The sequence below is a fragment of the Dendropsophus ebraccatus genome, chromosome 5, assembly GCF_027789765.1.
Source record: "Dendropsophus ebraccatus isolate aDenEbr1 chromosome 5, aDenEbr1.pat, whole genome shotgun sequence".
Taxonomy (NCBI): domain Eukaryota; kingdom Metazoa; phylum Chordata; class Amphibia; order Anura; family Hylidae; genus Dendropsophus; species Dendropsophus ebraccatus.
Window position 1 is genome coordinate 10,002,402 of NC_091458.1, and position 27,037 is coordinate 10,029,438.

At 41.2% G+C, this 27,037-nt stretch overlaps 2 protein-coding genes across 2 annotated transcripts; both read right to left on the bottom strand.

Annotated features, from left to right (window-relative positions):
* Positions 1–5,895: 5,895 nt before the first annotated feature.
* LOC138793998 (olfactory receptor 4K2-like) lies at positions 5,896–6,843 on the bottom strand. The gene has a single exon (XM_069972763.1). It carries the CDS (start codon positions 6,841–6,843, stop codon positions 5,896–5,898), a length of 948 nt encoding a protein of 315 aa, XP_069828864.1.
* Positions 6,844–17,493: 10,650 nt separating this feature from the next.
* LOC138793999 (olfactory receptor 52K1-like) lies at positions 17,494–18,438 on the bottom strand. The gene has a single exon (XM_069972764.1). The coding sequence runs from the start codon at positions 18,436–18,438 to the stop codon at positions 17,494–17,496; it is 945 nt and encodes a 314-aa protein (XP_069828865.1).
* Between the last annotated feature and the right edge of the window lie 8,599 nt (positions 18,439–27,037).

Sequence of the window (27,037 nt, forward strand, 5' to 3'; positions counted from 1 at the left end):
CCCAAAGTGCCCCCCCCCCCCCAAAGTCCCAGCCAGCACCACCGGCGGGGAAGGCTGTCTCCAAACAACAAAAGTATGGATATGGTATTACACTCACCAAAACTGCTGCAGACAGAATGGGAAAAACATGGAGGCACCGCCATGTGAGCACAGGCATATGCTCTGCTGACTTAGGTCACATGGGTCTTCTAAAGGGGAGTGCCAGCTGCACAGAAAGGGGAGAAAAATACAAAATCCGACATGGAGAGAGAGGAGCGGCTGCACATCACACCTATGGCTGACACTAATGCTGCTAAGCCTATTTTAAAAAAACAACTTCAGGATCAATACATGTTCACCTGCTTTGCATTAATTTTTTCCATTGTGGGGTTAAAATACTCACTCTACCCCTAGATGAATTCCTTATGGGGTCTAGTTTCTAAAATGGGGTCATTTGGGGGTTTCTATTGTTCTGACATGTATGAGCCTCTGAAACTTGGCTTGATGCAGGAAATAAAATGTAATTCACAATTTTAAAAAAGTATGGTTAATTTTGTAAGTTTTCAAAACTAATGCCAAAACAAAGAAAACAGATGGAAATATATATATATGATTTTTAAAAAAATCTACAGAAAGTACATATATAAGTGGAATATTATAGTTAAAAGCTGCGTGGGCAGGGGGAAACATGGGGAAGGGGGCTATTCACAGACATAACACACATTACAAAGTTGTACAACTTTGTAATGTGTGTTATTTTGTGAATAAATGTTTAGCGCCGCGCTACCCCTTTAACTCCGGTAAGAGAAACTGCAAACACCCCGAGAAGAGAAACACTTTAAGAAACCCTGAGACCATCTTTGTCCCTCTTTCCTTTGGTTTTGTATATTTGATGAGGATACTTATACATATATATGTACATAATACTAATTGTATAGAGATTTATAACTCACATAGTAAGCAGATTGGCACAAATATAAAATAAATAATAATAAGAAGAAGAAATAAACAAACAGAAAAAATGTATTGATTAATTAATTAATTAGTTGATTGACATGATCAGCATTTTCCTTAAACCAATTTAATAAAACGTGTGAAATGGTAAAAATAGAAACATAGAAACATAGAAGAATGTCGGCAGAAAAAGACCACTGGGTCTGCCCTTTTAGTATTTCCATTCTTATTATCTTAGGATAGATATATAGTAATGAACGAGTACTAAAATGCCCGGGTGCTCGTTACTCGAGACAAATATTTCCTGATACTCGGGTGCTCGTTTCGAGTAATGAACCCCATTCAAGTCAATGGGAAACTCGAGCATTTTTGCAGGGGACCCAAGCTCGGCCCAGGGAAGGTTGCGTGAAAACCTGTCAACCTTAGAAAATGATCGAAACACAACAGAAATGGACAGGAAACAGCAGGGGCAGCATGCATGGATGCCTCTGAGGCTGCCTAATCGCACCATTACGCCAAATTCTGGGCAACAGCATGGCAGTGATCACACAGTGAAGGATTAAAATAGAGTTAGCATATGAACCACCCCAGAATTCAGCCTGACACAGCATGGTAGTGAGAACACAGAGAACCATTAAAACAGAGGTAGCATATAAACCACCCAAAAACTTAGCCTGACACCACGGAACACCACGGAAATGGACAGGAAACAGCAGGGACACCATGCATGGATGTCTCTGAGGCCTAAACGCACCATTACGTCAAATTCTGGGCAACAGCCTGGTGGTCAACCTCAAGACAATAGCGCTGACCCAGACCAAGATGGGCGAGGCACATGCGACCAAGGTCAAAGGCCTGAAGGTCACTTTGAAGGTCAAAGGCTTTGGAAAGTGTTCCACTCCCTTAATAACTTGTCTTTTTTTAAATTACTAAACTAAGCAGGGCTGGGGCATGACACCCCCTGACTACTTTAGCAGTTGGGGTAATTTTCCCAGTATCATGTCACTCACCATTTCTCCCCACCCCTTCTGTTCTGGCGACCGAATTTAAAATTATTTTTATTTATTTATTTTTGAAATTTGAATTATAATTTGATTTTGAGTTTGAATTAAAATTTGAGTTTGAATTTTGGGTTTGACGATAACATGGTATGAAATGGACAATACAATCATCCAATAAAAATTATGACTAGATTTAGCCTCACACCCTCATGCAGTTGTGCATGAGAGGCAAAATCATTGGAGGTAGGAACGAAGAAATAACAATACAGTCTTCTTAAGAGGCCCCAGAATTTGAATGAATACCCCTTTAGGTTGGGTTCACACTACGTATATTTCATTCAGTATTGTGGTCCTCATATTTCATCCAAAACCAGGAGTGGATTAAAAACACAGAAAGGCTCTGTTCACACAATGTTGAAATTGAGTGGATGGCCGTCATATAACGGTAAATAACTGCCATTATTTCAATATAACAGACGTTGTTTTACAATAACAGCAAATATTTGCCATTAGATGGCGGCCATCCACTCAATTTCAACATTGTGTGAACAGATCCTTTCTGTGTTTTTAATCCACTCCTGGTTTTGGTTGCAATATGAGGACCACAATACTGACTGAAATATACGTAGTGTGAACCCAGCCCCAGGCTATGTTCATACTACGTAAAACAACGGCCGTAGTCCTCGCCGCAAAACTATGGCCGTTCTTTTGAGGTTTATAAACTTGGCTGCAATATATACGAACTACGGTCGTACAATGCACAATATGTATTAGGCAATGGCTGTTGTTTATACGGCCCCGTGAAAAATGAACATGTCAATTATTTCTGGCCAACAACGGCCGTGGATTTCAATGCGGCCGCGAACGTAAAACTTATATCCGCCGAATTAAACTTGATTTTAATGTAAAAAATGTTCTGAGTGGTTTTTCTGGCTGGTCGCAGTATTTAAAGTAAATGACCTGTGTCAGCCCGCTTAGAAACATGCTAGGAAGCAAATTTAACCCATAGCTGCACCAGGACGTTATTTAACGTCCTCGTGCCGCTATGGGAGTTCAGAGGGGGGTCGCGCGGCGACCACCCTCTGAACTGCCGCGATCCCGGGTGCCGCGTGTAGCCCGGGCTCGCGGCTATTAGCGGGCACGGTCCGATCGCCGTGCCCGCTAATTAAGTACTTAGAAGCAGCTGTCAAAGTTGACAGCTGCTTCTAAATACTTCCTGATATGCATCCCTGGTGGTCTAGTGGGGGGATCGCCCCCCTGCGGCGCGATTGCGGGGGGGCGATCCCTGCATCCATACCGGGCCGGGGTCTGCTCCGTAATGGCGCTGATCCCGGCTCGGCATTCTATTGCTTTTGGCTGCAGCAGCCAAAAGTAATAGAACACCGATCTCATGGATTCATGCAGTATAACTATACTGCATGGATCTCTATGAGAGATCAGAGTGCATATACTAGAAGTCCCCCAGGGGGGCTTCTAGTATATGTCTAAAGTAAAAGAAAAAAGTATTTTTAATAACACAAAACCCCCTCCCCTAATAAAAGTCTGAATCACCCCCCTTTCCCCATTTTATAAATAAAAATAAATAAATAAATTAATAAACAAACATGTTTGCTATCGCCGCGTGCGTAATCGCCCGAACTATTAATTAATCACATTCCTGATCTCACACGGTAAACGGCGTCAGCACAAAAAAATCCCAAAGTGCAAAATTGCGCATTTTTGGTCGCATCAAATCCAGAATAATTGTAATAAAAAGCGATCAAAAAGTCATATATGCGCAATCAAGGTACCGATAGAAAGATCACATCATGGCGCAAAAAATGACACCTCACACAGACCCATAGACCAAAGGATAAAAGCGCTATAAGCCCGGGAATGGAGCGATTTTAAGGAACGTATATTGGTTAACAACGGTTTGAATTTTATACAGGCCATCAGATACAATATAAGTTATACATGTTACATATCGTTTTAATCGTAACGACTTGAGGAACATGCATAACAAGTCAGTTTTACCCCAGGGCGAATGGCGTAAAAACACATTTCCCCCAAATAAAAGAAATGCGTTTTTTTTTTCAATTTCACCACACATATAATTTTTTTCTGGTTTCCCGGCACATTTTAGGCAAAAATTACATCTGCCTTAGCAAAGTACAATTAGTTGCGCAAAAAATAAGGGCTCATTTGGGTCTCTAGGTGGAAAAATGCAGGCGCTATGGCCTTATATACACGAGGGAGGAAAAACGAAAACGCAAAAATGAAAACTGGCTGTGTCCCCTAAGGGTTAAACAACGGCCGTAGTTTCACGACTAGCCCGTATGCTCGTATTTCTACAGCCGTAGTTTCAGGCGTACGCGTCCGGCCGGGTGAAAACATGGTATGACCAGACTGCCCTGCAAAATAGTCGAATTTGAATTCGACTATTAGTCGAATTGAAGTGGATTTAATTTAAAGTTGAAATTGATGATTAAAAAAAGGCCATAAAGTGGCCTTTAACGAGCAGCTGACTACTGCCTTTGAAACAGCTACAAAATAAAAGGACGGCAGAGGACACCCGCAAGTTACATCCACTGATTGGATGGTTCGAAATGGACAACACAAGGAACCTAAATTAGGATCCACTAGGATTTTTTTAAAATTACTAGACTGAGCAGTAGCTGATTACTGCCTTTGAAACAGCTACAAAATGAAATGGCAGAGGACACCTGCAAGTTGATATCCACAGATTGTATGGTTCGAAATGGACAACACAAGGAACCTAAATTAGGATCCACCATTTTCACTGGCTGTTCCTTTTAACTGTGCCAGTGCCCGACAAGCTGACTGCTCCTCTCCTCCCCCCCCCCCTTAATAACTTGTGTTTTTTTTATTACTAGACTGAGCAGTAGCTGATTACTGCCTTTGAAATAGCTACAAAATTAAACGGCAGAGGACACCGCCCACACCCACGACCCTTACCCCTGGGGTTCACCATTTTATGGACACTGCACAGTCAAGACTGAGATAGCTGCACTACAGATCACAGCAAGCCAAGAAAATATATTACTCAGACTACTTTTGGAGGTAGTGGTATAGAGTCTGTGTGTAAGTTCTGCTATGTGGTGTATGCCACCTCTTACACAGGACAATGAGCAGTGAGCTTGGATATGGCTGCACTAAGAAATAAAGAAATAAGAAAATATTCTAGTCACACTAGTTTTTGGAGGTTGTCATATAAAATCTGTGGGTAAGTGCAGCTATATAGTGTATGCCACCCTCTAATGCTGCGTTTATACGGAATGATTATCGTTTGAATTTTCGCAATAACGATCACATTTGAGCAATAATCATTCTGTGTAAACGCAGCAAAAAAAAAAAGCCACGAGCGAGAAATCGTTCATTTTGATCTTTCAACATGTTCTCAAATCGTCGTTCGCTAAAAATTCGCAGATCGCTTTGTGTAAACAGTCTTTCAAAGATTCACCCTATGTGAAAGATGGGCTTAAGCAATTTTAAAAACAATCGCAATAACGATTTTTCTTATGAATTTTCTAACGATTTATTCGTCTAAACGCTGATCGTTTTAAAAACCAAATTGTTGCTTCAAAATCGTTAAACGATCGATTGGGCGAATTATCGCTTTGTGTAAACGCAGCATTACACAGGGCAATTAGAAGTGAGCTAGGATATAGCTGCACTAAGATGGGTCCCATGTTATCGCAGGATGTACCAGAGTCTCCTGCATGTTGATTGGCTGAGAAATTGCGCCCAAACTTACAGGAAAAGGATGATGCAATTTTCTAGAGTATCGCAAGATGCTCATCCGAGTAATGAGTACCATCAAGTACCTTAATGCTCGCTCATCACTATAGATATTTAATTATATTTATATATATATTTATATATATATATATATATATATATATATAATATTAAAATATATATAATTTAAAAGTAAAAATGTTCCCGTCCCTCATCATTTTTACATTGACTGAGATATAGTTTTCCTGAAGATTGTTCTCACATTTTCTTTTATTTCCTCGGTTCTCAGACAGTAGATGATGGGACTTGTAAAATGTGGCACAAAAGTGTAAAAGCAGATGAGCAAGACGCTGACATCATCATCAGAAATGATGTGAAACTGGTTGTTGGCATAGACTGTCAGCCTGGGCACGAAGTACAGGAAAATAATAATCCAGTGAGTGGTGCACGTATAAAATACTTTATGCCAATTTCCCACATGGGCTATTTTGAAAATTTTCCATATGATAAATGTATAGGAGAATATAATGAACGACAATGGCAGAAGGTGGGCAGTTGCAGCTATAGTAAAGGCTATATGTATGGTAGGGAGGGAATATACACAGGATAAATCTATTACAGAAGCAAAGGCACAAAAGCAGTTCTTTATTTTATTTGGTCCACAGTATGGCAGAATGGCGCCCATGATGGCAAGCGAAAGACTAATCAGTGAGGCGATCAACCAAAATATAAAGCAGATCACCATGACCACTTTGTTAGTGATGATGGAGCTGTAATGCAGAGGTCTACAAATGGCAACAAAGCGGTCAATGGCCATCAGCATGATAATAAGTGAGTCTAAGGAGCCCAAAGTATGGACAAAAAACATCTGAAAAAAACAAGTCATGAAAGACAAGGAGCCGTCACCGAACCAATACTTGGCAATGATTTTTGGTAAGGTGAATGTGTCAAATATGAGGTCGGAGAGAGCAAGATTTGCCACAAGGATATACATAGGTTGGTGTAGGTGAGATTGAAGAATGATCAGAATCAGGACTATACCATTGAAGAACAAAGCAATATTGTAGATTACAAAGAAGCTCATAGAAACAGCAATATGAAATTTTTCAGAGACACCGGGAAAACCGAGAAGGACAAACTCTACGACATTGCTTTGGTTGACCAACATTTCTTCAGAGAACTAATAAAAGGCAAAAAAAAACAGACAAATACTATCAGAGTATAAATATATAACAATGAGGTACTAAAAAGACAGAAGAGACCAGGTTCAGGGGTATATGAGGAAGCCATGGGTCCACTAACTGGACTGAAGCCCCACTGCATTATGGCCACGATGAGTCCACAAATTGAAAATGTTATGGTTACTATGGTCCTCAGTCTTTGTTTTTGTCTAGTTTTCTCTTTTTTTCTCCTTTTCTCAGCCTCTACATTCTCCTCCTCTTTCCTTAGAGGCTTTGGGTCCCCATACACCTTAGACGGCCAAACCTGCTGCTTGTAACGGAATCAGGCGTAAATCTAAACTGTATGGGCCTCTCCCGAACATCCATATCCATGATGTGGTGATAGGGGTTGGGCATGATGAAAAATCACAACAGATACATTTGTTTCGGGAGAGAGATGCCTCAGCGGGAGCTCACTCTCTGTGGCTTACTACTCCATATAAAGGACACAGGAACGCTCGGACTTGCCAAATATTCCTGTGTATGGGGAGGACGGATGACGGGTGGGAGAGATAATTGACAGCTGATTGATCGTACGGCCCTCCTAGGTTGAATGTGTACGGGGACCTTTCCTCTACAGTGGAGAAGACCTTCTAAACTGCTGGGTCTCAGTTATATTTACTAGTGGAAGTTGGAAAATGCTTAATTGTAATTTTTGCTTTGATCCATTTCTCTGAAATACTTTTTCATTAATACTTTGTATTTGTACAATTCTCTATTTGTATGCAGGGTTTGCTTCCTTTCTTTACCACAAGTGTCAAGGAGGAAGACAATGTGGCTATTTTGGTCAGATTAGTTTTTTTTTTTTATACCCAAGTTGGGCACTAAAAAAAAGTGGCTAGTAGCAGTAGTATAGTATTTATTATTATATGGTAAATGTATACATTACTTACCTCTCCGGAAAGTCTGGATAAGATGTTAGCCATTAAGCAGTCTTGTCCAGCTCGAAACACATGTTAGGAGACTAACATATACAAATGGTTTTGAGAGTCATCGCCTCATAATTCCTTTAGAATAGTGGAGAAGACCACATAAATTCATGAGCACATCCTCTATGTGAAGCTTATGTACATAGTCAAGTTGGGTCCCAAAAGTGGAATAAGATTTGCATTATCCTTAATCCTGCCTTTGTATGTGTTTATATTTATCATTATACCAGTAAGGAGGGGTAGGGGGCTCTCCAAATAAGAAACATCCCACTATCCTTTCTATAACAAAAAGTGGGCCTGATGATTGTGATGGTACCAACAAAGAGACTACGGAACCTACCATCTCAGAGCTCTGGAACGTATTATGGTAGGTATTTTAAAGAGTAAAAGAAAGTCATCTTTTCAAAGCTATGGAATCCATCACTTATCAAAGAGTAAAAGGAAACCACCATTCCATAGCTAACAAATTAAATCACCTCACCATCTTGGAGATTCCAAAGAGTAAAAGAAAAAGCGACACTATAGAGCAGCCAAAGAGTTAAATGATCCCATCACCGCAGAGTCTACACAGCTATGAAACCTACCATCTCAGAGCTATAAAACCTATCCTCTCAGAGTTATGGCACCTATCCTTTCAGAGCTAAGGAACCTACAATCTCAGAGCTATGACACCTACCCTCTCAGAACTATGGAACCTACCCTCTCAGAGCTATGCATCCTACAATGTCAGAGCTACAGCATGGAACCTACCATGTCAGAGCTTTGGAACCTGCCATCTCAGAGTTTTGAAACCTACCATCCCATAGCTAAAGATCCACCATTTCAAAGCTGCCAAAAACGTAAAGAACCCTTCGTCTCAGAGCTCCAAAAGATTTGAAGCAACCTACCATCTTATAGATACAAACTATATTAAGGCACCCACCACTTTTATATGTCCTATGTGTATAGGGGATGAGGATATAGATGAAGCCTCACAACCACAAAATAATAAACAAAACACAATATTCCTCCTGGTACTGGGTCCCATCTATTGCCGCTAAGTACTGGATCCCATCCATTGAACTGGGGCCAGCCATGAATATGTATGATCTACCAGCACTTCTAAAGGGCCATGGAGGTCAAACACCATAACCCCTCAACCTTGTTCATCCTTTCTAACCTTGAATTTGTGGTAACCCAGGGGTGCTGATGGTGCGGTACCACTGCAACACTTGTGAGGGGGCTCTGAGTGGTATATGCCCTCCCTGGGTCCCAATACATACCCGTTGAAGGAACAGTCATTGTGTGTATGTGATATGATGTTGCAAGAAAAAGAAATCCACAGTGTCCAGATAACTTACACAGGATAGCACTTTACTTCTTAGAGGTGCATTGCAGAAAATACAAAGTCCCTTTGTACGCAAGGAATAACTTAAGTTGAGTAGTTGGCTTATCAAGATCCATATGAACTTAGAGGTCACTGCAGGTATACTGGAACTGGAGTTTCCGGGTTCGGTAAAGTTTAGGAGTTGGTTGTAGACTTAGGCTGAAGACTAGGGAGGCTATCGTGAGGTGGGGGTTCTATCCGAATAGTCCGGTGCCCAGCTGGAGGGACTCTAATCACTTTGGAACTGGTGGCAATATAATTGTACAACAACCTGTACTCACGGCTATGGAGATCTGTCTGTTGTTGGTCAAGGGCACCGAGTGACACGTCCAGTAGTACCGGCTGCAGCTAATGCAGGGAGAGGAAGTAGACGCCACACAACACATTATATACAATAGAATCTAAATGCACAAAGTGGCTGTGTGCAAAGTGTAAGTTATAAAAAGGGGAAAAAAACGTTCCGGCCTCTGTGGAGGACGCCTAATGGTCGCCCATCCTCTATATATACAGTATACAGTACAGTACAGACTTGGTCCCTTATGACCGACATCTGGATGTTGCTGCTGATTAATGACAATTTATTAAGTCTCCGGGGAGGCCAGCTGTTACAGTCACTGCTCACTATTCTCTCTATCCACCATCCTCCACGTGGAAATAATCCATGTCATTCTATCATATTATTATCCATCACTGTGAATAGTATACAGAATTATTAATTATCTCCATAATTATTAGGAGATGTCGGGAGTAGTGGTTACATCAGTGCACAGGAACATGCTTCGGGCAGCCCAGAGAGACACCAGTAGGGGATCATGTGATCTGCCAACATGCAGGAGCAACTCCTACAGTTTCATGTCCACCATCCAGACACAGGAGGCCCCACCATTGGTGTTCCTTTATTTCTTCTACCATTAATAGCAGCCATTGTCACCTTCATGTGCAGTGGTGTTGTGAACAAGAAGCCTGGATGGGTATGGACTAAAGTCACATCATCTTGCCCACATTATTAAATTATAGTGATGATTCCAGGTTCTGATGATGGTCGGGTTGGAGTATGGAGCCTCATGATGAGTGCTTCATCTTGCCTGCTGGTGTGATGATGTGAAGAACACACTGCCCCCTGCTGGTGTGATTATATGGGAAAGACACACTGCTTCCTGCTGGTGTGATGGTGTGTGGAAGACACACTGCCCCATGCTGGTGTGATGAGGTGGGGAGGACACACTGCCCCCTGCTGGTATGATGATGTAGGGAGGACACACTTCCCCCTTCTGGTGTAATGATGTGGAGGACACACTGCCCCCTGCTGGTGTAATGATGTGGAGGACACACTGCTCCCTGCTGGTGTGATGATGAGGAGGACACACTGCCCCCTGCTGGTGCGATTATATAGGGAGGACTCACTGCCCCCTGCTGGTGTGATGATATGGAAGACACACTGCCCCTGATGGTGTGATAATGTGGGGAGTACACACTTCCCCCTGCTGGTGTGATTATATGGGGAGGACACACTGCTCCCTGCTGGTATGATGATGTAGGGAGGACACACTTCCCCCTTCAGGTGTAATGATGTGGAGGACACACTGCCTCCTGCTGGTGTAATGATGTGGGGGGACACTGCTCACAGTTGGTGTGATGATGGGGAGGACACACTGCCCCCTGCTGGTGTGATTATGGGGAGGACACACTGCCCCCTGCTAGTGTGATGATGTGTGGAAGACAGACTGCCCCATGCTGGTGTGATGAGGTGGGGAGGACACACTGCACCCTGTTGGCATGAGGATGTGTGGAGAACACACTGCCCCCTGCTGGTGTAATGATGTGGAGGACACACTGCCCCCTGCTGGTGTGATGATGTAGAATAGTGGTCACCCATAGTAGTGATACGAGGACACTAAGAGCTCAGTCATATTTACAGGACCTCCTGTGGCCACATTGTTTCTCATGGCTTCCAGCTGCAGGATAATGCTCCCCCCACACACAAGGGTTTCCAGGAATGTCTCCTCCAGATTGTAACGCTTACTTGTCTGTCCGGTCACCAATTTTATCACCAATTCAGTATTTATGGGACCAACTGAGACACCAACATTAGTAACATACAGTGTGCAAGATCTACGGACCCAGCTACTGTATACCCTCTGTGGGCAAATGTGTCACATGATACCATACACAACCCGTGTCCTCCATGTCCAACTATAGCTCATCTTGTATGAAGCTAGAGGTGCCCACTAAACTCTAAACATTTCCCAGAACATCATCCACAATTCGGGAAGATGTCACACACCTTCTCTTAGCACTGAGGTGATGACCATACTCAACCCCACTTCCTGGTACCGCTTCCCAGTATGACACCACTGGACCAATAACTCCAGAAGTGCCGCATCATCAGCGCTATCATCAGGGCTTCTCCTCCTGGATGGACACAGAATATGTATCTTATGACAGTAATACTTTAAGGGTTTGGGAGCTTAGCTGCAGCAGTGGCGTCTAGACAAATGGGGAAAAAAAATAATAGGATTATTAAGTTGCTTACATCCTTAAGTTTGCACCCCCTCCCCCTGATCCCATATCTGGTCTTCAGCAAAGCCTTTGAAAAAGTTACCCATAAAGAGCTGATAGATTGGTCTATTAGAATCCAACTTAATCCATTGATAGTTCAGTGGATTTGTGGTTGATGAAGAAAGGATCAGAGGTTTATTATTAATGGTGTATCTTTTGAGCAAAGACTGGTTACATGTGGTGGCCACAAGGGTCTGTTCTGGATCCTGTTCTTTTTTATATGTTTGTAAATTACATAGGAGAAGGTTTGGTAGGTAAGGATAGTGACATAGGAGAAGGGTTGGTAGGTAAGGATAGTGACATGGGAGAAGGGTTGGTAGGTAAGGATAGTGACATAGGAGAAGGGTTGGTAGGTAAGGATAGTGACATAGGAGAAGGTTTGGTAGGTAAGGATAGTGACATAGGAGAAGGGTTGGTAGGTAAGGATAGTGACATAGGAGAAGGTTTGGTAGGTAAGGATAGTGACATAGGAGAAGGGTTGGTAGGTAAGGATAGTGACATAGGAGAAGGTTTGGTAGGTAAGGATGGTGACATAGGAGAAGGGTTGGTAGGTAAGGATAGTGACATAGGAGAAGGGTTGGTAGGTAAGGATAGTGACATAGGAGAAGGGTTGGTAGGTGAGGATAGTGACATAGGAGAAGGGTTGGTAGGTAAGGATAGTGACATAGGAGAAGGTTTGGTAGGTAAGGATAGTGACATAGGAGAAGGGTTGGTAGGTAAGGATAGTGACATAGGAGAAGGTTTGGTAGGTAAGGATAGTGACATAGGAGAAGGTTTGGTAGGTAAGGATAGTGACATAGGAGAAGGGTTGGTAGGTAAGGATAGTGACATAGGAGAAGGGTTGGTAGGTAAGGATAGTGACATAGGAGAAGGGTTGGTAGGTAAGGATAGTGACATAGGAGAAGGGTTGGTAGGTAAGGATAGTGACATAGGAGAAGGGTTGGTAGGTAAGGATAGTGACATAGGAGAAGGGTTGGTAGGTAAGGATAGTGACATAGGAGAAGGGTTGGTAGGTACAGATAGTGACATAGGAGAAGGGTTGGTAGGTAAGGATAGTGACATAGGAGAAGGGTTGGTAGGTAAGGATGGGGACATAGGAGAAGGTTTGATAGGTAAGGACAGTGACATAGGAGAAGGGTTGTAGGTAAGGATAGTAACATAGGAGAAGGTGCAGTAGGTAAGGATAGTGACATATGAGAAGGTTTGGTAGATAAGGTTAGTGACATAGGAGAAGGTTTGGTAGGTAAGGATAGTGACATAGGAGAAGGGTTGGTAGGTAAGGATAGTGGCATAGGAGAAGGGTTGGTAGGTAAGGATAGTGACATAGGAGAAGGTTTGGTAGGTGAGGATAGTGACATAGGAGAAGGTTTGGTAGGTAAGGATAGTGACATAGGAGAAGGTTTGGTAGGTAAGGATAGTGACATAGGAGAAGGGTTGGTAGGTAAGGATAGTGACATAGGAGAAGGGTTGGTAGGTAAGGATAGTGACATAGGAGAAGGTTTGGTAGGTAAGGATAGTGACATAGGAGAAGGTTTGGTAAGTAAGGTTAGTGACATAGGAGAAGGGTTGGTAGGTAAGGATAGTGACATAGGATAGGTTTGGTAGGTAAGGATAGTGACATAGGGGAAGGCTGGGTAGGTAAGGATAGAGACTTAGGAGAAGGTTTGGTAGGTAAGGTTAGTGATGAGCGAGCATGCTCCTCCGAGCTTGGTACTCGTTCGAGTATTAGGGTACTTGATGGTACTCGTTACTCGAACGAGCATCTCGCGATACTCGAGAAAATGGCATCATCCATTTCCTGTAAGTTTGAGCACAATTTCTCAGCCAATCAACATGCAGTAGACTCTTTGGTACATCCTGTGATCACGTGGGACCCATACATGTCGATAGCAGTGATTGGTTGGCCAGATCAGATGCCCCTGCCATATAAAAAGTTGTGTCGGCGGCGCTCGGCTCACATGCATGCTGGAAGAAAATAGGGACAGAGCTGCTGCTTGTCAGGGAGAGCGTTAGGGAGGGAATTAGCGTTCCAGTAGGCAGGGATACTATATACAGAACCAAACAGCCCTATTAAGGGCTTAAAATCCTTTTTTTTTTTTTTCATTACTCCAGACTGCTGCCTGGGACTTGCAGTGCAGCTAACACGATTTTAGCAGCACACTGTGGTGATCGGCTGCTGGCAGAAAGGGGACAGCAGGTGTTGCATACAGACCCCAAAGAAATCCTCAGTACTACTATATTTTTTGTAGCTGATGCTGCTGTTGTTGTACACTGTATTGCTGTGATTTGTAGTACAGCTGCATAAAACCTCACTGCTCATTGTCCTGTGTAACAGGAGGCATAGACCATTATATTTTCATATTTCTTTAATTCTCAGTGCAGCCATATACTGTACAAGCTCACTGCTAATTGCCCTGTGTAAGAGGGTGGCATACACTATATTTCAGCACTCACACGCTTCTGAGGGGGAGGCAAGGTCAGTCACAGGACTGGATGGAAGAGGAAGAAGGGTGGGCAGAGGAAGAAGCAGGGCCAGAGCAAGTAGATCAGCAACTGTTTCACGGAGTCAAACTCCCGTGGCCAGGCCTAGATGTTCGCAAGTCTGGAGGTTCTTTAAATAAACTGCGGATGACCGATGGACTGTAGTGTGCCACGCCAGGATCAGCAGGGGAGCCACCACTACCAGCCTAACCACTACCAGCATGCGCAGGCATATGAGTGCTAAACACCCCACTCAGTGGAACCAAGGCCGTTCAGTGACTGCAAGTCGCACCCCTGCTCCTTCCCCTGTGTCACATGCTGGCTCTGTCAGTCCCCCCCGCCCAGGCCCCAGGCACAAGCACCCTTTTGGGTGGTTCATATGCTACCTCTGTTTTAATGGTTCCCTGTGTTCTCACCGCCATGCTGTGACAAGCTACATTTTGGGGTGATTCATATGCTACCTCTGTTTTAATGGTTCCCTGTGTCCTCACTGCCATGCTGTCTCAGGCTAAATTTTGGGGTGGTTCATATGCTACTTCTGTTTTAATCCTTCACTGTGTGATCACTGCCATGCTGTTGTCCATAATTTGGCGTAATGGTGCGATTAGGCAGCCTCAGAGGCATCCATGCATGCTGCCCCTGCTGTTTCTGTCCATTTCCGTGGTGTTTCCATCATTTTCTCAGGTTGACAGGATAAGGAGAAGGATTTAGGGGCAGTGAATTCTGACAGCCTTTAAATGAGTCACCAGTGCAGCCAGGTAGTAGGGAAAACTAATCACATGCTGGGTTATACAGCCAGAGCTATAACCAGTTGGAGCTGCCGAAATTCCAGCTAACGGTTAGCCATACAATTTTGATTTCAAAATTAATAATCACCAGACTCTAACAATCAGCTAATCTGCCCAAAATGTTTGTAAACCTGGTTTGAATACACTATAAAGGGAATGATGGCTATTTTTCCTGTGGTCATGATTCAGGCCTTGACTGGTAATCCGTGCTACCAGACAGATTCCCTGTGGGCCAGTTGTTCAATGGGACACTGGCAGGTCTGGACTGCCCATATGGCATTTCTGGCATTTGCCAGAAGGGCAGGTCCCTCTGTGGTCTTGTCCTTAGATTTTCTAATGTACAGCAACAGGCAAGGCTAGAACACTGGCCCTGCCAGGCAGATTTTCAGTGTGTCACAGGTCTTCTGTTTCACCTCTGTTTTCAACTGTCAGTCAGCTACAGCTTTGTGTGCAGAAACCTCTTTGCACACAAGATCCTTAGCTGCAATGCATTCTTCATGCATGTTCCCCAGAACCCTTAGCATGGTGGAGGCTGCTGGCTCCACTTCCCGACCTTTAACCACCACTGCCATGCTGAGGCTGTTTTACAGTTTAAGATAAAGATGGATTTCCCATCCCATAATATTACTTTTTTGGGGCTGATAATCAGCCACATGGCAGCCAAAACTTTAAAAAAATGTAAGACAACATAATATTATAAAAGTTAAACAGATTTTTTTTTTATGACCCAATTCTAACAAACTCTGTGAAACATTTATTGGGGTCAAACTCTCACTAACCCCTATATAAATTCCTTGAAGGTTATAGTTTCCAAAATGCTGTCTTTTGAGGAGGGATTTGTGATGGTTTGGCATGTCAGTTCATGGTGCATGAAAAACACCCAAAATCCACAGGGTGTCCCTTCATTTCTGAAGCCACGCATGGGACATTTCTAAAAACTATGAATTCAGAATAATAAATATGTAGTAGAATTTTTCTCTTAAACCTGCTAAGTTACAGAGAATTTGGATTAAAATAAAAACATTTGCAAAAAAAGTAATTTTTTTTACCTCTCAGCTTTTTAATTCCTGTGAGCAACCTTAAGGGTTTACAAAGTTCCTGTAGACTGACTCAAAAATGTATTATATGTTTATGATATGTTTTTTTTTAAATGTGGTTCTTTATGGGTGTTACTAACATACAGACCTCTGAAATCCACTTTTAAAATAAACCGATCCCTTAGAAAATCGATTTTGGAAATAGTCAACAAAATTTTCAAATTTGCTGCAAATTACCAAATGATGTTTAGTAGAGATGAGTGAACCAAACTTCCCCAACTGAGAATTATTGCAAACTTTGCAAAAACCTTTGTTTGGAACCGAACTGAACTTTCTGAAAAGTTCTTAACGAGTTTGTAAAGATGGTGGCTGCACAATGTAAATTGCATAACATCACATCAAAAGCACCAGTACAAGGGGTTATCCATAATCCCTTCCAGTCATCTAATCGGCTGCAAGCCGCCCCCCTGTGACATCACACTTCCTCCTCCAGTATATATGCAGGAGTGCACCATCAGCTCGGTATTTAGCTACTGATCAGTGAACTGAACACAAACACATTGTCGAGAAAGAGATAGGTAGAAGCAAGTAGAGTGTGAGAGAGGCAGAGAGAGAGATGGTTGACTAGGTAGAGATAGAAGAAAGCTTGAGAGAAGTAGTAGTGTAATCTGTGTACTTCGTATGTCACTACACAGTGTCCACAGCTCTCCTGGGTGATTTTAACTATATGAATCACCTGTCATGTGACATCTCCAGTGAGTTCTTAAAATTGTTTCTGTCAGGATACAAAACTTCCACCACTGCAGGTTTAATGTAACCCTTAGAATCTGTTGTGGCTGTATACGAAGCATTTCAAGGTCCTGGAGTGGCCTAACCAGTCTTCAGACCTAAATCCAATAGAAAATTTTTGGAGGGAGCCGTAACCCATTGTTGTCCAGCGACAGCCCCAAAACCTGAAAGATGTGTCTGGAGAAGTGGGACAAAATCCCTTCTGCAAAATCCCTTCTGCAAACCTGGTCAAAAACTGCTGGAAACGTCTGAACTCGAATTTTAAGTCCTGATTTCCTATTGTATCAAATCCTTATTTCAGTAACAAAATGCTAAATAATTCTTTAAATATCATACAATGTGAAGTGTATCTATGATAAAAATTGTACACCTCTCCATTCTTTGTAGGTTGGAAAACCTACAAAATCGGAAAGTATCAAATACTTATTTACCCCACTATATATCACGGATTGTCTAGAGGTTTCTATAGGATTATCACGGTCCGCAGAGCCTGTGCAAATAATAATATAAAGAAACAATAAACACAAAATATTAATAGATTAGTTTATTGTCATGATCCAAATTCTCCATACACCAATTACTTTGCTGTGAAATAGTAAAAAAAGAAAAAAAAAATGTAAAAGTTTAAAGTTTGCAGTTGCTCATCATTTTACATTGACTGCGATATAGTTTTCCGAAATATTTTTTTCACACTTTTTTTAATTTCTTCCGTTCTTAGGCAGTAGATGATGGGACTTGTAAAATGTGGCACAAAAGTGTAAATGCAGGTGAGGAAGACATTGACATCAGCGTTAGAAATTTCCTGAAATTGATAGTAGGTATACACCACCAACCTGGGCACGAAGTACAGGAAAATAACAATCCAGTGAGTGGTGCACGTATAAAAAACTTTATGCCAATTTTCCACATGGGCCCTTTTGCGAATTTTCCATATAATGACTATATAGGAGAATATAATGAACGACAATGGAAGGCTGTGGGTAAGAAATGCGATAGTAAAGGCTATATGTCTGATGGGAAGGGGGTCTACACAGGATAAACCCACTACAGAGGAGAAGGCACAGAAGCAGTTCTTTATTTTATTTGGTCCACAGTATGGCATACGGGCCCCCAAGATGGTAATGGCAAGACTGATCAATGAGGCGATCAAACAAAATATAAAGCAGATTACCATAACCACTTTGTTAGTGATGATGGAGCTGTAATGCAGAGGTCTACAAATGGCAACAAAGCGGTCAATGGCCATCAGCATGACAGTAAGTGAGTCTAAGGAGCCCAAAGTATGGACAAAAAACATCTGAAAAAAACAAGTCATGAAGGACAAGGAGCCATCACCAAACCAATACTTGGCGATGATTTTTGGTAAGGTGAATGTATCAAATAGGAAGTCGTAGAGAGCAAGATTTGCAACAATGATGTACATGGGTTGGTGCAGGTGAGCTTGAAGAATGATCAGAATCAGAGCTATTCCATTAGAGAACAAAGCGATATTATAGATTACAAAGAAGCTCATAGAAATGGCAATGTGAAAATTTCCAGGGACACCGGGAAAGCCGAGAAGGACAAATTCTAAGACATTGCTTTGGTTGACCATCATCTCTTCAGAGAACTAATAAAACCCAAAAAACAAAATACAGAGAAATATTATCAGAGTATTAATGTGTCACATAAAAAGTGAAAAGGTACTAAAAAAAGACATTTTTGGGGCCTACATGTTCTTTATGGTTTTTGTTCAGTGAACTTTGTATCTTTTGCTTTAAGACAGGGTTGGACATAGTTGTCCAGGAGAGACCAAGTTTAGGGGCCTAAGAGGCAGCCATGGGTCCACATCTACAGTAACTAGACTGAAGCCCCACTCCATCATGGCCACAGTGAGTCCACAAACTGAAAATGTTATGGTTATTACTGTGTGTCCCCAGTCTTTTTTTTTTAAATCTCAGTCTCCAGTCCCCAGTCTCCAGTCTCCAGTCTACTTTACAGTAAAGAAGACCTTCTAAGTTGTTGGGTCCATTGTTTATATATTTATTACTCCTTGAATATTTAATGTTTCATACAATTCTTCTCTGTCTCTTATTCTAACGCTGGGTTTGCTGAGAACTTCTGTTTACCAATGGTAAAGATCATGTAGCTAGATGGGTCATAGTTGATCTTAGCCAGGGGAAAATTTTTTCCTCTTCATATTTAAGTTGGACACTAACGAAAAATTTAGCTCAGTCGTCTATTCTACTAGGGACGGGGAAAGTACAGTGGCCCTGCAAGTATCATTGACTACACTAAAGGGAATTTTTTTTTTACAAAATGTAAAAGGTATTTAAGATGTTTTTGACCCTATCAAATGTTTGCTATGTGGCCCAATAGTTGCTAGTCATAGTGGTCACTATAAAGATGGGTAATGTATATATTGCTTACCTCTGTAACTCTCATCTCCCAGGAAAATGTGGACCAAATATTAGCCATTCATCAGTCTCGTCCAGCCCAAAAAAGTTGTAGACTCACATATACAGTATAAATGGTTCTCTTAGAGCCAAAAAAGACTTAAAGAAACCTACCATCTCAGAGCTATCATACTTATCATAGCTACCAAAAACCAAAGGAACTCACCTTTTTAAAGCTATAAAAATGATAACAACAGAGCTACCAATGAGTTAAAGCAACTCACCTTGGAGATTAAAAAAGTGAAACAGGAATTCACCATCTCAGAGTACTCCACTTTGTCAGAGCTAGCAAAAAGGTTCTGGTACCCATCACTTCTGATCTATGGAACCTACTATATCAGAGCTATTAATTAGGAAATCCACCCTGTTGGAAGTACATTACCTATAAATTCAGACCTACAAAAATGGAGTCCACCTTTTCAGACCTATCAAAGAGCTTAATGATCCCACCATTTTGGAGCTATGGAACCAATTTCAGATCTTTGAACCCACCATCTAAGAGATACAAAAGAGGTAAAGAAGCCTCTGTCTCAGAGCTACAAAAGATCTAAAGGAACCTACTCTCTTTTAGCTACAAAAGATATAAAGGCACCCACCACCTCAGAGCTACTGATGAGTTAAAGGAACTAACCCGCCCAGTTACACAGAAACTGCAATTTTACAGGACGATTCAGTAATAACCTACTAAATCTGAGTTTTTGTCCTGTGTGTATAGGGGACATGTATATGTTCTGTATAGAGGAAGCCCCTCACAACCACAAAATAATACAAAATAACCATCTTGGCACTAGGCCCCATCCATTGTCTCTAAGTACTGGGTCCCGTCCATTGTCTCTAAGTACTGGTTCCCATCCATTGTATTGGGGCCAGCCATAAATATATATGAGCTACCAGCACTTCTAGAGGGCCATGGAGGTCCAGCACCATAACCCATGGACCTTGTCCTTCCCTTCTAACCAGCAGCCGCTGAATTGAAAAGAAACCTTGCCTACAAATCTCATAACCAATCATATACAATAGAATCTAAATGCACGGAGTTACTGTATACTAATGATCTGTGTACTGGGGGTAACTTACGAAGAAGGAAGAGAAATGTAAGGGCTCTGTGACCGGCCTCTGTGGAGAACGCCTAATGGTCGCCCGTCCTCTATATATACAGTATGTGTGTACAGCGTAGACTTGGTCCCTTATGACCGACATCTGGATGCTGCTGCTGATTAATGACAATTTATTAAGTCTCCGGGGAGGCCAGGTGTTACAGTCATACAGCTCACTATTGTATCTATCCAGCATCCTCCATGTGGATATAATCCATGTGATTCTATGATTTTTTTTTTTTTTTTTAACAATATTTTATTAGTGGCTTATGTAATATTTGAACATACATATTGAAAATTCATTACATATTCAAAAAAAAAGAAAGGCAACAAAGGATTGTATGTTTACAACATCATACAGATACAATGAGCCTTTGTAATAACCTTAAAAGACATATTATCATATACAATACAACGTAGTCTTACCAAAAACATAGGTAGAAAAACAGTAACCTATAATATCACCTTAAAACATGGTATAGTCAGATATTCAAATATGCTACCAATAGAATGGAGAGAATTGTCTTTAACAGAGAAAGGGAAAAGCTTAAGATATTTGGAGTGCTCCCAGAGTTCCCTTTTGGGCGGCCATGCAATACCAATCAGTGTCCTTAAATTGATTAATGACAGAGTCTCTCTCTTCTATAGTAAAATCATGAATTAGAAATTGTGTCCATTTGGACATAAATGTTTTTGTTGAATTTTCTTTGGTGCGCAATACATCCAAAAGTTCCCAATGAAAGATCTCCTTCAGAGCGGAGATTACCTCAGAAATGTCTGGTAGAGTATCCAGTATCCAGGGTCTTAATAAACATTTCAGGGAAACTAATAGAGTTAAATGAATTCCTTTAGAAGTAAGTAATTTAGGAGAGGGAGTAGTAGAGTCTATATCAATAAAATGAAAAAGATAACTAAGAGGGAGAAGTGGTATGGCATGGCCCCAAGTGGACAAAAGATAGAGCCGCACAGAGTCCCAATATTCCTGCACTTGCGCGCAGGCCCAGGCACAATGAGACAAGTCTGCTTTAGGAAGTGAACATTTCGGGCAACTGTTTATGTGAGAAGTGTGTTGGAAAAAGGAATATATAGGCATATATAGCCTTGTGTATAAAGCAGAAATGTATTTCACATAGAACCACATTAGGAGTGGCAGAATGCACTAGTTGAGATCCTCTCAATATTTGTTGGGTCAGATCCTCTGAAAAAATTACGGAGGACCATTTTTAAAAAAAAAATTGTCTAGATAAATTCTTTTGAGAGCGTGATCTAAGTTCTCCATATGTATGTGATAAAGAATTATGTACCGGTGGTGTTGGGAATAGATTATCAAATTATTCTATATCACTTTCTGCTTCTGCTATGTCCCGCACTCTGGAAGTAAGAAATTCAATTATAGAATCGTATTGAGGTAAATGAAATGAAGACAATTTAAATTGTGTTCTGATGATATCCCATGATAAGAAAGTGTTGGAATTAGTATCCAGCAGATCCCCAACAGAAGAAACGTGTGCACTCTGCCACTCCGAGTAATCTAATTTGTCTGAGTCAGGTGGGTAAAGTGGTGAATGCCACAGAGGAAATCTTTTCGATAGGCAAAAGGGTAAATCATATAATTTTCGTATCGCCTTCCATGTGGCAATGGTGTCTTTAAAGATAACACTTCTCTTAATTTCTGGGGGGAGTTCTGGTAATTTAGCATGTAGCAGGGTGGGTAAAGGCCAAGGTGCTGCTAAAGCTTTCTCAATTAAAATATTGGAGAAATATGACGTGTCCATAATCCAATCTTTAGCATGGCGAAAGAGAGCGGCTAAATTATATAATCTAATATCTGGGCATTGAGCGCCACCTTTAGAAGTAGGGAGACAGAGAGTGGAATAGGCAATACGAGGTCTCTTTGATTGCCAAATAAATTTAGTGACATATGATTGGAGTAGGGAAACGTCAGAATGTTTGAGTAAAAGGGGTATTGTTTGCATTGGATATAACAGTTTTCCAAAACACATCATTTTGATTAAGTGGGTACGTCCTAGAATTGACAATGGTAGAGATTCCCATCTCTGGAGATCTTGTTTTATTCTCTTAATTATAGGGCGATAGTTCAGGGAATATAGTGAGGAGGGAGTTCTGCCAATCTGGATTCCAAGACAAGTAATATAGGATTTAGCGATGGAGACCCCCGCAGGACCCGAAGTAGACCTCTTATGTGGAGTTAGGTAAAGAAGTTGACTTTTATGTATATTGATTCTATACCCAGAGAAGGAACCAAAAAATTTTAAGGCATCTAATACTGCCGGAACATGTAGATCTGGGTTATCTAAATATATTAAAGTATCATCAGCAAAGCATGTAACTTTGATGACTTGGGAACCAACCCGTATGCCTGAGAAAAAGTCAGAAGAAATAAGATATCTAGCAAGAGGCTCCATCGCCAAATTGAACAATAGAGGGGATAGGGGGCAATCCTGTCTGGTACCTTTTTGTATGAATTATAGCTTTCGGAGATGTGTATATTGTGGAAATAAAATCTTTGAATTGACCTGTGATACCAAATTTTGTTAAGGTCATGTCCAGCCACTCCCAGCTGATATTATCAAAAGCCTTTTCGGCGTCAATTGCCAACAGACCTGGAGAGTGGCTGGAACGACCCCCAGATTGGACACCAGACTGGGCCGCTAGTACCGTTCTTATATTAGTGACACCAGAACGTCCTTTTATAAAGCCAACTTGATGGCTGCCTATTAGTGATGGTAGGATGTCTGCCAATCTATTGGTCATAATCTTTGCCAACAATTTTAGGTCTACATTTATTAAAGAGATTGGCCTGTACGAATTAGGAGATGTCGGATCCTTCCCCTGTTTATGTAGTATTTTGATATATGCAGTATCTCCCGAGGGGAGCATGTGATGGTCAGTCAGAATAGTTTGGAAAGTAGAAAGAAGAGTGGGGGAGATGACAGAAGACATAGATTTATAAAATTCCGCACTATAGCCGTCAGGGCCTGGAGCTTTGTTATTTTTAAGTGTAGAGATAGTGGCAGTAATTTCCTCCAATGTGACTCGGGTGTTGAGAGAATCAAGAGAAGGTGTTTCAAGAGACGGTAGAGTTAATGACTCTAGAAAGTTCTTACCAGCAGCCAGATCAAGCCTATCTTTGGAATATAGTGAGCGGTAAAATTGTTGTAAAAGTTGTGATATGACTTTGGGATCTTTTTGTATATTACCCGCTGTATCTTTGAGAGCAGGGATATGTGTAGTAGGTCTACGTCCTTTAGCAGGGTTAGCTAACATTTTCCCTGATTTATTACCATAGCGGAATAAACGGGATATGTATTGATCTCTATATATAGCATTGAGTTTTTCCTGTGCAATTTCGAAAGCTTGTCTAGCTGCTGTCCATTTAGTTTATTGTCATCTGTAGGGGAAGACAGGAAAAGAGTGTATGTAGAGCGCAGATCTTGGGAAAGTTGAAGATAGTTTTTACGTGCTTCACGTTTCTGGGCAGCCACATAAGAAATTATTTGGCCCCTTAGAACTGCTTTTGCAGTCTCCCAGAAAAGTATTGGGGATTGTGTATGTTCAGCATTGTTAGAATAGAAGTCTGACCACCATTTTTTTAATAGTTTGATAAATGATTCATCATTAGTTAATGAGAAGGAAATCTCCAAATAATATCGGATTCCTTCTGAAAAATGTCTCTTAATTGTAAACTAACAGGGGAGTGATCCGAAATTACTATATCATGAATTTCAGAGTCTTCTACTCTGCCAAGAGAGTCCGGTGACACTAAACAGTAGTCTATTCTTGACCAGGCCGTTTGGGAGTGAGAGTAAAAAGAGTATTCTCTACCATCTGGGTGTAGATGACGCCAAGAATCAGATAGGGAGGTAGAATTAAGGAAGTTGGATAAAATATTATCTGATGAAGTATATACAGTAGGGGTCTTAGTTCTTTTTCTATCTTCAGTTGTATTAAGAACAGTATTTAGATCTCCACCAACTATTTTAAGATTATTGTCATCTTGCAGAATGAGGTTTTCCAATTTTTAAAAAAAATCAGGTCTCTGAGTGTTGGGACCATAAACGTTATATATGCTATATTTGCCCGCTGGAGTGTCAATAAGAAGATGACATATCCTGCCTTCATCATCTTCATATTGAGATAATACCGTACAGGCTAAATTTTTATGTGTAAGAATAACTACCCCGCCTTTACGGTTAATAGCTGGTGAACCATGAACTGCACCCACCCAAAAACGTTTGAGTCTGAAATAATCCGATTCAGTTAAATGTGTTTCTTGCAATAATACTATATCGGCCCTAAGTCTCTTAGGGTGTTTGAGTATAGAAGTCTTCTTAGATGGGGAACGTAGTCCCTTAACATTCCAAGTGATTAATTTCATGAAATATTAATAGAAGAGGAGGTGTTAAGAAGAGACCCTGGAAGCACAATAATATAGTGGGTAACCCTTTCAGGCAGAAAAAGAGGATAGCATGTAGCATATTCAGACAAACTCAAGGTTATATACGTAAGAATAAAACAGTTAACAATATAAACTAAGCGAATAAAGTGAGATGTGGACTTCACTTTTTTCGTATTGTCCAATGTTCGGAGCATTCACAAACTCCGCATTGTGGAGAAGAAATAAAGAGAAAGAAATAACTGGTGGAGAGGTCACATCAACCTCCGCTCCACTAAATGAGTATATATTAAAATTAAAGACATACACATCCCTACCTTTCTGAGAAATGTGTGAGTTGTCACAAGGAAGCAAATAAATAAATAAAAATAAAAGGGAGAGCCAGTATATAATGATTAGTACTTTAAGAAGTTGTACGTAAACCTAAAACCATACAAGGTGTAATTATACATATACATACATATACATGCACACACACACATACAGTATACATACTGTATATACATACATACATAAATACATACTTACACACACACCACCAAATGCATTACTACCTAGACTAAAGAAAATAATAATGTAGTAACAAGGTGTCCCTAATATAGTATTTAGTCAACATGTATAGGGCTAAATAGAGAAAAAATACTCAGTTTTAATGAGCAGCATAGCGTCCAACAGAATAGAGATGGAGTTCATAATCATTCAATTTTTTCTACCGTGTCAGTAGGACCATCCAAAAGTCGTCTCTTGTGCTTGTCTTGAATAGGTGGAGTGAGACCCTTTACATCTTTAAGGGAAGAAATGGCTTCCTCAGGAGAACTGTAAAGAGAGGCTGAACCATCCGATTTGAAAACTTTCAGTATGGCAGGATAAAGAAGAGCAAATCGTATTTGATTTTTTACCAATGTCGAGCAAATGTGTGCAAAAGCTTTACGTTTTTGAACCACTGCTGCGGAGTAGTCATTAAACATGAGGATTTTGTGGCCACGAATTGCAACATCAACTGTAGATTTTTTAAAGCTTTGTAAAATGTTGTTTTTATCATTATAATTCAGATACTTGACAATCACTTGTCTGGGTTTCTGTTCCTTTTGATTTGCATCTTGCTTTTGTTTGGCTGGTGGGGGTCCCACACGGTGCGCTCTTTCCACAGTAATGTGACCGGGGATACCCAAGGCTTGGGGAATTTCTAGAGAACATATAGCATGTAATTGCATGGCTGGAATGGATTCAGGTAAACCTATAATACGTAAATTGTTGCGCCTAGAGCGGTTCTCTAGATCATCAGTCTTTGTTTGCAATGAAGCTGTGACATTCATATTCTGTTGTAGTTTTATTTTTGTAAATTGTATTTCATCTTCTAACAGGCTGACTCTCTCCTGAAGTTCAGTAATCTGTGAGGTGTGCGTTGCTATATCTCCCTGTATGGTTGCTAGGGAGGAAACTATGGTGGCCTCAAGAGAGGATTTTATGTCATTTAATATCATCTTGGACTTGAATTGCCAGTGCCTTGCAAGACATATTTAGTCCTGGTATTATGGTGTCACAGAGGTCCGGCACTGGGGTTTGTGAGGTATGTGTTTCCTCTGTGTGTGCCTCAGCAGCAACACCTCGTGTCGGCGCCATCTTAGGTGTCCCTGTGACAGAGCTGTAAGGTAAATGAAGGAGGGCTTATGGGGAGGTGTATAACTGGTTCCCCGCTTAATGAAGTGGTGCCTCTGACTCCTCGGCTCTTAGAGAAGTCAGAGATGTGGTCCGGCAGGGCCGGTAATGTCAGGAGTCAGAGCGGGGAGCGATATTATGAGCGGAGGGTGGAGGAGCTCACTCACACTGCTGCCATCCCATACGCGCCGGAACTGGAAGTCTCGATTCTATGATATTATTATCCATCACTGAGAATAGTATACAGAATTATTCCCAACACACGGCCATTATTACCTGACCTAAACCAACTCCATAGGATGGGAGCCATAGGTAACGTACTGTATGTGTAAGGATATATATAACCAGTGAGACTGTTGGTAATCTACAGAATGTATACATTTTTTTTACTTTTGTAATTTGAAAGTCCAAATGTCATAATTCCATCTCTCATGGGGTCTTAAAGCTTTATTAATAAGGTTTTAGCTGATGCAATGTAGGCCGATCGGACGGAGCTATTAGGAGATGTTGAGAGTAGTGGTTACATGAAGGCATGGTAACAGGTTCCAGATAAACCTCTGTACAGAGGAGCATTAGCAGCTCCCA